Below are 13,664 nucleotides of genomic sequence, written 5' to 3'. Positions count from 1 at the left end.
AGCTGGCCCATCTCCTTGGGACATGTTCTGTCACTATTACTCATGTGGGGAAGGAGGGATCTGAACGTGTAACCATGTAAACAGTTAACGGATGTGCCTAGGTTCATCAGTCACTGTTCACAGTTACATGCAGGTTCCGGTACACGTGGGAAGCTGGCTTAAAAACTGGCTCCCCATGCGCTCCGGCTCCTGGGGAGCTGACTGACACCCCATGGAATGGCTGAAATTTTCAGCGGTTCCATGGTTACTTAATTTCACACATTTTAACATCCCTATTGGGACGCATCTTATTTTGCTATTTGTTTTCAATGGGACCACATGAAGAATAAGATCCTCCTGTTCTCATTCTTTATTCATGATGGTAAAATGGCCTGGCAAATGCAAGTAGATGGATTTGGCCGGGGGTATTCTGTGCAAATTTGCCACAGGTGACAGACTCCTCCTTTTAGACCATAGAGTGATCATGGAACTGCTCTGTATCTGATCTGGCAGCATCAGCGGTGTCCGACCTGACTGCTGTGTCTCTGCTTAGCAGCTGGCGACAGATGAAAAACAGACTCCAGGAAGGTTTCTGGATCTTGGCTACATGACTGGAGGCCATTTGTTTTATTGTGACTAGAATACGGGGTGGGGGTAGGGGGAAGAATAGGAGTAAGGCAGAAGAACTGGCCAGAGAAGCAGTGTGCGCACTGGTGCGAGCGTACTGGTGTGAGCGCACTGGTGCTCAGTTTTGTGGGAAAGCTTTCATAAGAACATAAGAATAGCCGTACTGGGTCAGACCAAAGGTCCATCTAGCCCAGTATCCTGTCTGACGGCCGCTTTTGCGCAAGATTACACCAGTGTAGACACAGCCTTAATGTTAATGGATTCAGCTGAGGATCTGGCTTTGCATAATGTAGGAAAATTCTTTACCCTTAGGAACGAATTTAAACTTGTTAGCATGACTGTGTGTCTGTCAATATCTTCACAGATGAGCCCCTGAAGTTCCTGGCAGAACTGAAGCCAGTGAAAGTGACAGAAAGGCAGACAGCAGTGTTTGAAATCCGCCTCTCCAAAAAAGTGCCCAATTTCACCTGGAAGTTCAATGGGAAGGATCTGAAGCGGGACGACAAGTTTGAAATCATCACATCTGACGATGGATTGACCCACACGTTGAAAATTAAGGATGTTCGGCCCAGCGACATTGGAGAGTTTAGTGCCCAGGCTGGGGATCTGGTGCAGAAAGCACCACTCTTCATTGAGCGTAAGTGATGTAGGGACGCTTAAGAACATAGGAATGGCCATACTGGGTCAGACCAAAGGTCCATCCAGCCCAGTACCCTGTCTGCCGACAGTGGCCAATACCAGGTGCCCCAGAGGGAGTGAATTGAACAGGAAATGATCAAGCGATCTCTCTCCTGCCATCCATCTCCACCCTCTGACAAACTGGAGCTAGGGACACCATTCCTTACCCATACTGGCTAATAGCCATTTATGGACTTAACCTCCATGAATTTATCTAGTTCTCTTTTAAACCCGGTTATAATCCTAGCCTTTACAACCTCCTCAGGCAAGGAGTTCCACAGATTGACTACGCGCTATATGAAGAAGAACTTCCTTTTATTTGTTTTAAACCTGCTGCCCATTAGTTTCATTTGGTGGCTCCTAGTTCTTGTATTATGGGAACAAGTAATAACTTTTCCTTACAGGCAGTCCCCGAGTTACGCGGATCCGACTTATCCGCAGTTACGAACAGGGTTTGCTCCGTGTCTCCCTGGTCTGCTGGAGACCAACAGACCAGGGAGATGGGGCGCAAAGCCTCTGAGGACGCCGGCAGCGGGACAGCCACGGCGCGTCCGGGCTGTCCGCTGCCCGCATGCTCCCCAGCTTTGCTCCCCATCTCCCTGGTCTGGGGAGACGTGGAGCAAAGCCGCGGAACACACGGGAAGCGGACAGCCCGGACGCGCCGCGGCTGTCCCGCTGCCGGCGTCCTCAGAGGCTTGCTCCCCGTCTCCCTGGTCTGCTGGTCTCCAGCAGACCAGGGAGACACGGAGCAAACCCTGTTCGTAACTGCGGATCCGACATAAGTCGGATCCGCGTAACTCGGGGACTGCCTGTAAGGAAAAGTTATTACTTGTTCTCCAGCAGACCAGGGAGACAGGGAGCAAAGCCGCAGAGCACGCGGGCAGCAGGACAGCCGCGGCGTGTTTGGGCTGTCCCGCTGCCCCCGTGCTCCACGGCTTTGCTCCGGACGCCTGTGGTACAGCAGCTGGGGCGCTGCCGATTGGTCCCGTCGTGCCGCTCTGGGCGCTACTGGACCAACCCGGCAGCACCCCAGCTGCTCTGCCCCAGGCGTCCTGATTCAGCCACTGCTGGTCAGTTTCAGCAGCGGCTGAATCAGAATGCCTGGGGCAGAGCAGCTTGGGTGCTGCTGGGTTGGTCCAGTAGCGACGAGGAGCGGCGCTACTGGAGCAACCCAGCAGCACCCAAGCTGCTCTGCCCCAGGCGTCCCCAAATCAGCCGCTGCTGAAACTGACCAGCGCTGACTACAGGAAGCCCGAGGCAGAGTTGCTCTGCCCCAGGCTTCCTGGAATCAGCCGCTGATCAGTTTCAGCAGCAGCTGACTTGGGGACGCCTGGGGTTCTTAAGTTGAATCTGTATGTAAGAACTGGCGTCCAGATTCAGCCTGTTGAAACTGATCAGCGGCTGATTCCAGGAAGCCCGGGGCAGAGCAACTCTGCCTCGGGCTTCCTGTAGTCAGCCGCTGGTCAGTTTCAGCAGCGGCTGAATCTGGATGCCAGTTCCGACTTACATACAGATTCAACATAAGAACAAACCAACAGTCCCTATCTTGTACGTGACCCAGGGACTGCCTGTATTCACTTTCTCCACACCACTCATGATTTTATAGACCTCTCTCATATCCCCCCTTAGTCTCCTCTTTTACAAGCTGAAAAGTCCCAGTCTCTTTAATCTCTTCTCATATGGGACCGGTTCCAAATCTCTAATCATTTTAGTTGCCTGAGCAGCATGTATATAATCAAACCCTTCACAGATCCATTTGAATGGGGACCTAATGAGCCAGAAGTCACCGTGTACTCCATTTGTGGAAAGTAGAAGCAGACTTATCAGTCGTTTTTGTGGGCCAGTGTGATGGGGCGTCTGCCCTGCACGGGCCCTTTAAAGGTAAAACCCAGCCCTGAGAGAAGGTTTGAGAGCAAAGCCCCACAGCTGTGGCAGGAATTAGCCAGTAAGGGCCCAGCTGGGGCTATATAAACCAGGCTACAGGATGAAGGAAGTCAGTCTTGCTCTAGCTAAAGGGGGGGGGGGGGTTAGGACCAAGCTGCTAAGGAAGCTTGGAGGCTTCCTGAGACAGGGCAGTGTTGGGGAGCTCTGGCCTGACATTACTCCCAGGCTCCAGGGCCTGAGAATACTAGGGCTGAAGTTAGAGCAGGGCTGGGGAAAGGCAGGCAGAGCTAGGGGAGCTCTGGCCAGGCAAGATCCCAGGCTGCAGGGCCTGAAGCAAGGCCTGAGGGTACTAAGGCTGCAGCGAGGCAGCCAGAAGAGGCAGAGGCATCAGGTCCACACCCCCTTGCCATTGGTGAGTGGCCATTTCAGACTGCAGTTGCCCCTGAAGTAAGGGGCTAGATGATGACTGGCAGTGGGTCATTGAGGCCATGTGAGCATAGGGAGGTTGGGGATTCCTAGAAGGGAAGGATCCTGGAGTGAGGGCACTCTGGCAGTACCCAGAGGTGGAGCATGTAGGTAACTATGGGTGAGAGACTGGCTGAAAGGGGGCGCTCCAGGGCTGAAGGAGCAAATTCCTGGGTGACCAGTCAGAGGTGCCAAAGTGGTGAGTGCACACCCAGCCACAAGCAGTCACTGAAGGGGACAAAGACTATCCTCTTCTATTGTGGATTTCATAGACTGTAGGGAATTTTAAAAGAAATCTCTCATTAGTGTTACCATAAGTTAGAAGGCACGCTTCCTTAGTGCATGGATATTATCAGCGTCAAACTGATCTGATTTAAAACACAGAGGGCAAATGTGCAGGGAAATTTGATGGGAAAGGGAGGAGTTTATCATTGTCAAGAGCCTAATAAGACTTAATTTACCAGTTACACAAAAACAAAGACCAGTCAAAGTGGAGCAATTAAAACAAAAAAAAAATATGATATTCAGAATCTGCTGCTGAGATGGTCTCTCAGTGCATGCTTTGCATCAGTTTAAGGCTGCAAAGCTCTTTGGAGATCCTGTGCAAATGTAAGATTAGTGCTATCACCAGTACTGCAGAAATTGTAACCAATGCCACAAAACACTCGGGAGTCCTTTCTAATGTCTGTGTCCATCGCCCTACTAGTGTGGCCCTGACACTTTACCCTCCCAATATATCTGTGATTCTTGTCCATGCAAGGCTTTGAGCAGACATTTTCAATCTACTCTTCTCAGATGCATCCCAGAATGCTTTGCAGTCTTTCCCAAGGGTCTTGAAATAGAATCAGCATCATTGTTTTAGAGGTATTTGAAGAGGACCAGTTTCTTTTTGGTGACACCAGAAAGTTAAGGAATGGGAGCAGGCCTTCACCCTCACGTCTCAGTCTCCACCCAGAGACTATTACACTAGGCTCCCAGGGTTACTCAGACAGCAGTGCAATTTGCATCATGCTCATGAAGGAAAATATGTCCTCTGCAGAAGCTTCAGCCTCTTTGCCAGTAAAGTGCCAAGTTTGGGATCTCTCTTCCCCATAGCAGCATACTCCTACCCTTCAGAGGCAATGCTAACAGATCCTCTCTAATCTTGATGTCTAAGATTATTCCCTGAATATGAAATTTCATACTGCTGATCTCTTAACCCTCCCTGTTTCTCAAGGAATTCCAATTAAATTTGTCAGCAACCTGAAGAATGTGCGAGTCAAGGAGAAGGGGAAAGCTTGCCTGGAGTGCGAGCTGACCTCGAAAGATGTGACGCTGAAGTGGATGAAAGATGGGAAGGTGATTGAGAGGTCTAGCAAATACAACATGACGCATGAAGGGAAGAGGGCAGAGCTGATCATTGAAGATGCGGATCTGAGTGACTCAGGAGAGTACATGGTGGTTGCTATGCAAGACAATGACCCAATAGAGTACTACAGCACTGCCAATGTAACTGTGGAAGGTAAGGGCAACTGGGTCAAGAGAATGGTTTGAGATGAGAAAAGAAACAAACTTTAATTGTGTTGCGCTGTTCTACCTTCCAGACATGCTGTGTAGTCTAGTGCAGTGTTTCTCAACCAGTGATATGAGTACCCTTAGGGGTACCCAAGAGAAGTCTGTGGGGAGGGGGAGAGAAGTACGTGAACACAACTGAAATTTGGAGAAAATTGAATTTTTGTTTTAAGTTTTATATCACTTTATTATTTTTGTACTTTTTACACCCAAAAATTTCATCGCCCGGCTATGATTAAGTTGTTTAAACAAACGTGTTGTAATGGTAGAAAAAAATTGTGTCTCTGAAAACTGTAGGTACTGGGGGTAATTAAGGAGTACTTTATAAAAAAAAGATTGAGAAACACAGGTCTAGTGGTTACAGCAGAGGACTTGGCATCAAGTCCCTTGAGTTCTAGTCTTTACTGGGAATTGTATTTGCTGTTTGACCTGAGGCAAATCATTCAACCTCCTTATGCACCTGTTTCCCTATTTGTAGAGCAGTGATCATGGATAACCATTATCTGCTAAGTGCTTTTCTCTGACCCAAGATACTGTATAAGTGTAAAGCAGTGGCTTTCAAATTAACACATTGCAAACAGGCACCTGAAACTCAAAAGTGTTCAGTGTATCATCTTTGTAATTGTAATCAGTGTGGACATTTAGGGATTCTTCCCCTGCATCCACAAGGGATTCTTACCATACTCTCTAAATCAACACAGCCCAGTTAAATGCACCTGGTGTACTGCAGCTAAACCCAGAGTCAGATTTTCAGAGCCACTTTCTGAGTTTTAATGGCCTTTATCCTATTCGGGTGACTAATGGTGGAGGCAGATTGGCTTTGATTTATACCCAGCTTACTACCATAAAAACTTTCGTCTCTTAGAAGCCTAGCTTAAAAGAACTGGCACAGAGAATGAATGGATAAAAACAACACCCTTTTCCCCCACCCACAGAGCCAGACAGTGTGGCAGGGAAGGGGCAGTGCACCAACCTGCTAATCAGGAAGAGCAGGCTAATTGGGAAGCTCAGTATTCACCCCAGGTTTAAACAAGGCCAGTCAAGGGTCTGGGTGCACTCTGGAGGCCTTGCTTCACCTCTACTATGACCCTGAACCAGTGGGGGAGGTACATGGGGTGGCAGGAGCAAGGAACCCCCACATGACAGTAGGCCTGGGCACTCCACCATTTCCTCAGACCGCTGCTCCTCATCCCCAGGTGATCTAGGTGATGTTCCATAAGAAGTTCTCTTCCTCCCACCCCCATGAGCAGAGGACTCAAGGGGGAGGGGACTCTGCCAGTACCACCACCTGCAGAGCCAGAGTGGAGTGGCAACGAAAATCCTTCGCAATGCTGTCTTCTATCAGAAGCTATGTCTAGACTACATAGAATTTTCGAAAGAGGATATTCAAATTCCCATGGGAATTTGAGAGAGATCCTTTCTCCCATTTCTCAGGAAGCTGAGCAGACACAGGCTTTATTGACACATCCATCCCTTCCAGTTGTCCCCATCTCACTGGTGTGATATATCAACATATTCACCAGTACTCTATCGACAAATGTCTCTGACAGTGGGCTTCTCGGTCCCTTTTACCAAACCAGAGTAGTTAGGCGTGTGTTTCCCTCTCTCTCCCCCATATGCTCCCAGAGCATGATGTCTAAGACTTTTATAGCCCTTGAAATGAATGCAACAAGTCATGCTTTTACAGCTATTTCTTCAGGCTCCCTGCAGACTCAGTCAAAGGTCATGGCACACAGGTCATGTTTTCAGTGTATCTTTGTACAGCCATGAGGGCTCAGAAGAAAATTTTTAAAATTTAAAACTTGAATTTCTGTGCCATCATGTGCCTATAGAGACTGCGCCTTAACCTGACCCTGGGTTTGTGGAATGGGCCTGGTTGAATACGGCTTTAGGAGAAGGGAGGGAAGAGGCCAGTGCAGACTTATATAAGAGCGCCATCTACAGGCCACTTGTTAGAATGACATAAACCGCAGCTGCTGGGCTGAATGCGTTCCATGCTCGCAGCTGGGAGAAGGTCAGGAGTATATTTTAACTTCTTCTAATTCTTCAGACAGAAAATTGGGGATGAGGGTGCGGGGAGATTTCAGGTGAACAGGTTTCTTGATGAGTTCTCAGCTGCTTTCCTCTGGCTTTTTAAAAATTTGATTTGAAAAATGTCCCTTTCAAAAGACCTCCTCCTTCTACTTTCCAGAGACTGGCAGGTAAGAAGCAATGAATTAACACACAATGGCCTTTGTGCACTGAAAAGAGATTTCTTAGAGAGACATCCTTTCTCCCATTTCTCAGAAAGCTGAGCAGACGCAGGCTCTATTGACATATCCATCCCTTCCAGTTGTCCCCATCTCACTGGTGTGTTATATCAACATATTCACCAGTACTCTGTCAACAGATGCCTCTGACAGTGGGCTTCTCGGTCCCTTTTCCCATCACAAAACTGAACTTAACAATTAGAAACAGGAGCTAGTGTTTGGTTCTAGTTAGCATCTAGTTTCTTTATCCCACCTGACCCAAACTCCCTTGTGTTATGAGGTTTATTCCTTGCTAATTCTGTGCAGAAGCGCTCGGTGAATCCAAGTTATTTTTACTCATTGTCTTTATTCACTTATTCCTTACTCTCACTGGGCTTGGTTTTTTTTCCAGAGAGATTTGCTACCGTCAAGAGCGGCATGTCTGATGTACAGGCTCCAACTGGGAACCCTGCAGAGCTCTGTGTTGTCCTCAATGATGAGAAGGTAGACGGAGTTTGGCTGAAGGATGGCAAAGAGGTAAAGAGTTTATGTTGTAATTAGAAAAAATGAAGAGCTGGAAAAACGTAGTGGGAGTTTTGCCTGAGTAAGGACTGCAAGTATTGGCCTAGTGTAGATACCTTGGAAAGGAACCTAGAATAAGGAGGGGCAAGCTAGTTCAGATCAATGAGAACTGGTCTAAGTCTTCCTCACTCAGATGGAACCTCATTCTTCTTTATGTGTTGAATCACTTTGGCATGACATCCACACTGTGTTTGTCAGCTAACTTCCTCTCCCAAGTGCCCAACAAGTCATTGGATCCTTCCCTTCCCTCACCTTCTGAACAACCTTCTCAGCTCCTCCCTCTCTCTCATGGACTCACATCCTTCCCAAAGGGGTCAGCAGGTCTCCTCTTCCCCTCATCCACTGGACACCAGAATATTGACCCAGTTAGATTTCATGTGCAGAGTGGCTCCCCCACTGAGAAGCACCAATTCATTCCCCTGATCCTCCCAAGGAATACGTAAAACACGGCACTTGTTTCTGCCAAGAATCACAGAGCATTTTGCAAGCATACAAGTCAGGAATCCTGACTCTTTCTACCTTGTTGTAATCACGCCCTTCTAGTCAAGCATCTCCTATGTCTTTTGTCACCTGCCTTAATCTTCTTTTCAGATTACAGACATGACAGGGATCCAGATAGTCAAGCAGGGTGCCGTTCACAAACTGATCATTGACAAAATGGGAGAGAAGCACGAAGGGAAGTACACATTCAGAGCCAAGGGGGCCGAAAGTGAGGCCACAGTTGCCATTGCAGGTACTAACTCTTTTCCTTAACACTATTCCCGTCACTCGTGTGCACTTAGGTAGGATCAAATTTCTAACTTGACTCCTTCCTAGGGCCAGCCCCTTTTGCAGGCTCATCCATTCGTGTGTGCAAAACCCCATTTCTTCATACACAAAAAGGTGTTTGTTCATGTGTTAGTGGGAGAACATCAGGAACTCATTAGAAGTGGCTAGATTTAGGTGCCTATCTTTATGCATCAAAATTTGAAAACTATTGAATGATTAATAATGATTGAAATAATTTGAACTATTTTTTGAGTATTGCTCTGGCAGGAACAAAATACAAAATCTTTCAGTAGAAAAATATAACTCTTGGCAGGCAGATGGCGCTAACTGAATTCTTCAAACTCCCTTCACTTTTAGCATAGCAGTTAGCTTACCACTGTCCTTTGAGAGAGGGGCTCATACTGGTGTTTGCTGCTGAAATATCAGGCCGTGTTTAGCACAAACTAGTTCCTAACACAGAGATGGGCAATAATTTTTGATGGGGGCGCCACTCCAGGATTTTGGTAAGTTATCTAGTGCAGGATCTGGGATGGAGGTTGGGTGCAGATGGGAGCTCAGGGTGAGGAGTGTGGTGCAGGAAAGAGTGTGGGGTCTGAGGGAGTTAGGTGAGGGAATGTGTTGTGATCTGGGACAGGGACTTGGAGTGCAGGCTCTGGGAGGAGGTATAAGTGCAGAGAGGATTTTGGACTGTGGAAAGAGTGTAGAAGGGGGGTGCAGGGTCTGAGGGAGCTATGAACTATGGGAGGGTCAGTGCAGAGGGTTTGGATGGTGATCTGGAGCATGGGGGTAGGGGGAAGGGAGGTGTAGGAGGTGCCAGAGGGAGGCTGTGGTCAGGAAGTGCTTACCTGTGGCTCTCTGCTCTGGACAGGGGATGGGAGGCTTCACACACTCCCCCCATCCCCCAGCAAATCTTTGTGCTCCTATTGGCTGGAAAACAGCTACTGGGAATTGAGAGATTTTGCTGGGAGCGGGGGCAGTGCACGAAACTGCCACCCCCTGAAACCGGAAGCAGAGAGCCACAAGGAGCAACCAGCCACTTAAAGTGACATGGGACTGCTCTGAAGCTGTTGGCCACTCTGTGTCTGAGGGTTCCAGCAGAATGGCCCGCAGTCCACATCTTGCCCACTTCTGTCCTAACGCATGAACATTCCAGATGGGGTAGCTGCAATATTGAAAAGAAAAAAAACACTGATCTTTATTTAACCAAAAATCCACACTGAGCAATGGTGGGGGCTGGTGGTGATTTTTTTGTTCAAAAAAGGATTTTTTTTTTTTTTTACAAAAAATGGCCTTTTAGCAATGAAATTTTTCATGGAAAAAATTATTTATAAAAGTTCTGATTGAGTGAACAAAAATGAAAGAGATCAGCTTTTCATTGACAAATGGGATAATTTCAGCAAAAAAAAGTGGTGTTTTTTTTTAATTACAAAATCTTTTTCATAAAAGAGGGGAGAAAATACTGTTTTCCAGCCCGCTCTCATAGATGCCCTATTCTGCAACACTTACTTACAGTGGACAATATTTTACTATTCACATTTTACCTTACTCTGCAATTTGTCTTGCTGCTTTCATAGAACCATAAGGTTAGAAGGGACTTCACAGATCATCTAGTTCTGCCCCCTGCCAAGATATAGGATCTTTATGGAACCTCATTTGAGATTTCCTTTCAATCTGACATCATTCCATTAATAATTACTCATTGTTTGCAGTTGCTTAAGCAATTATGTGTCCCCTTAATGGATACATTATTTCATAGTACTCACAGGAGCCTAGGTATCAGGACACCACAAAGGTTCGACCCTGTGGTTTGCAGAGCTTAGAATCACAACAGGATTTAATCTTCAGACTGCTGGAACCCACGGTCTTCTTGAAACTGATGCTCCCTGTCTGTCTGGTGAGCTGGACAATTTTGAGAAAGCCAGACAGGTCTTTGTGCAGTAATCTGGGAAACTGGAATAGCTAAATCCAAATGACAAAATTCTGAGTGCCCCTCAGGACTTGCATAGACTCAGGGATTCTACCATGAAAGAAATGTGGGGTGAAGGAACGTAGGCCCTGAACAATGCCAGCCTTGCGGGGGAACTCATTAATTAATATATTAAAAGTACCAAAGTACCGTTGGGCCTGCAGTTATTCATGTGTCTTTTCCATTGTATTCACAAGACGCTCCGGTGATTGACCCAAATGTTCTGGAGGCTCTGACTGCACACCCAGTGACAGTAAAGGCTGGGCATACAGCAAACATCAAGATCCCATTCAAGGGAAAGCCACTGCCAAAAATCACCTGGTTGAAGGATGGTATTGAGCTGACAGAGGAAGAGAAAGTTGTGATGGAAAAAGCCAGTGACTCTGCATCGCTCACAATAAAGAAGTGTGTGAGAGACGACAGTGGAAACATTACACTGAAGCTGAAAAATGACTGTGGTTCAGCTGTTGTCAATCTGTATCTCAATGTTATTGGTAGGTCCTGAACAAATCATGTATAGCAATTCCTTGGTTCTGTAGCCAGGTAGAGTTGTGAAAGTCCATTCTGAGGCAACTGTGGGTCCAAAGCTCAGAAATCCCTGCAGTGGGGACAGCATGTGAGTCAGAGAATTAGCTGATGTAAATCGGCGTAGTTCCAACCCCAAACGAGAAGCTCGACAGCTACATAATGGCCAGGCATGTCACTCTGTTTATCTCCCTGTGTTGCAGACAAACCAAAACCACCGCAGGGTAAAGTGGAATTTCTAGAGCGGACTGGGAAATGCATTAAAATGAAATGGAAAGCGCCCAAAGACAATGGAGGAAAGGAAGTGACCCACTTCATCATTGAAAAGAAGATGGCTGGGAAAAAGTCCTGGATCAAAGTTGGGGAAACTGACAGCAAAACCACCACATTTGCCACGGATAAGGTAGAGGAGGGTAAAGCCTATCAGTTCAGAATCATTGCTGTCAATTCAGAGGGTCTGAGTGATCCACTGGAGACAGAAGAAGTCTTTGCTGGAGAACCTATTGGTAAGCACCTGAGCATCCCAGAGTTGCTATTTTAAATATGGTTTTACTTGCATCCTCCTTCTTCCCCCACCCGCTGAGATCATTATCTCTTCTTTGACTGTCTGCACTTCTGAGCTGAAAGCTCCAAGAAGGGCAGGTCCTCTGTTAACCATCCCTTGCTTGCTTTGATAGCAAGGTTTGAACCAGAGACAATGTACATTGACTACAAGTAGTAGAGTATTCTAAAACTGTTCTTGAGGGCTAGCCACTGAAGGGAGCTAAGACCCCCACACATGCCTGATGTGGGTTACATAAACATAACAGAATACCTGCTTGATTTGTGTGGCCCTAGATCAACCTCTCAGAGCTAAGAGATACCCAAAACAAAAATAAAGCAGGGGAGATTTTGCAACATTTGCTATTCAGTGTTGTTATGGTTTGTTTTTTTAATATAGAGAAGGGCATAGTTATATATGGCAGGACTGCTTTATATTTTTTTCATCTAATCCATTTTTTGACAATAATGGGGGGGACAAAACTATTTTAAAGTGCCTAATTTCAATGCAACATTTACATTTAAAAACATTAATGCCCCAAAAAGAATTTTTTTAGCCAAAACCTAAAATATTTCAATTCTGAAATGCTTGTAGAGTGTCTCATGAGATTTGTAATATAGGCACCTTGTCCTCCTATTTTCTTCTGTGGGCCAGCATGCCCAGGGCCTACACCTCCCAGGTCGCACTACACCCATCTGTTATCACTCAGGGCTTCCCCTTACCAGGAAGGAAGATGTTGGTGCATCATGGGAGATGTAGTCCAGTCAGAGCTCAGCCAACACAAGAGAATGAGAGCATGAGATGCTAGCACTACAGCTTCCAACACACACTGTGGCAGAATTTCTTAATGCAAATATTTCATTTGTTGGGTGAAATTTTTTCCTTTTTTGATTTTTCTTTGGAAAATGTTAGTAAAAGTTATTATTTTCCATGTTAAAAAAATGTACGGACTAGTTCTCTGGTAGAGCTTCCAACAATGATTACTTATATGCCACCTCTTACATTCAACATATTTTACAAAACATCTAACTAATTTATACAGCCCCATATAAGATAGTTAGGTGTTCAGATCCTTGATTTATAGATGGAAGAAATGAGGCAGAAAGGATAAATAATTTGTTCAATGCTGAACTAAAAGTCAACATGAGACCTAGGATTAAAACCCAGGAATTTCTGGGTCCCAGTCGTAGAGTGTCCTTTAGACCACTAAGCCAATAGAGATGTACAGCATTATCTTAGGAACAAACATAAGATGATAGCATTTTCAAGTTTTTATTAATGAGAACTGCCCACGCTGAATCCCAAAAATGAGCAGGGAAATAGATAACAAAGAAAAAGCTTTAGAAAGGATTTTTGGCAGTGAATGACCCTAGACATCCAGATTGTTCCTCCTGGCTTCTTGCTATCTGTTCGTACCAGAAGAAGTTTTGCAGTGGAGCAGCAAATGATTGTGATTTTCCTGTTCTGAATCTAACTCTGTGTAGAGCCTCCTGGACTGGCATCTCAACCTCAAGTTACAGACGTTACTAAGGAAACTGTCACCATCACCTGGAACCCTCCAGCTCAGGATGGCGGCTCCCCAGTAAAAGGGTACATTGTAGAAAGAAGGAAGAAAGGCAGCAATCTTTGGATCCCAGTTACCAAAGACCTAGTCCAAGGTCAGATATCTATTCTCCTATACCATGCAAGGGCAAAATAAAAGCTAGAGAAGACATGAGATGAGAAACTGACATTCTGGCCACTCAAGTTAAGGGATGATGTTTTCTAGACATAGCGTATGGTTTTTGAAGACCAGCAACAAATATTAAACTCCAAATTTTAAAACATGCTTGCCTGAAATTTGGGACCTAAATCTACATTTAGTCACCTA

The 13,664-nt window shown here is 46.1% G+C and overlaps 1 protein-coding gene across 1 annotated transcript in view; it reads left to right on the top strand.

The window, feature by feature from the left end:
• Positions 1 to 13,664, top strand: part of IGSF22 (immunoglobulin superfamily member 22) — a 53,917-nt gene that overhangs the window by 20,103 nt on the left and 20,150 nt on the right. Inside the window, exons 10-16 of the mRNA XM_089778663.1 lie at positions 971 to 1,243; positions 4,850 to 5,134; positions 7,825 to 7,949; positions 8,586 to 8,727; positions 10,926 to 11,222; positions 11,457 to 11,759; positions 13,279 to 13,452. Coding sequence (XP_089634789.1) covers positions 971 to 1,243; positions 4,850 to 5,134; positions 7,825 to 7,949; positions 8,586 to 8,727; positions 10,926 to 11,222; positions 11,457 to 11,759; positions 13,279 to 13,452 — 1,599 coding nt within the window. The remainder of the gene's footprint in view (positions 1 to 970; positions 1,244 to 4,849; positions 5,135 to 7,824; positions 7,950 to 8,585; positions 8,728 to 10,925; positions 11,223 to 11,456; positions 11,760 to 13,278; positions 13,453 to 13,664) is intronic.

The sequence above is a fragment of the Pelodiscus sinensis genome, chromosome 5, assembly GCF_052426305.1.
Source record: "Pelodiscus sinensis isolate ZL-2025 chromosome 5, ASM5242630v1, whole genome shotgun sequence".
NCBI lineage: Eukaryota > Metazoa > Chordata > Testudines > Trionychidae > Pelodiscus > Pelodiscus sinensis.
Note: the sequence above shows the minus strand (reverse complement) of the source record. Positions and strands in the feature narration are given on the sequence as shown.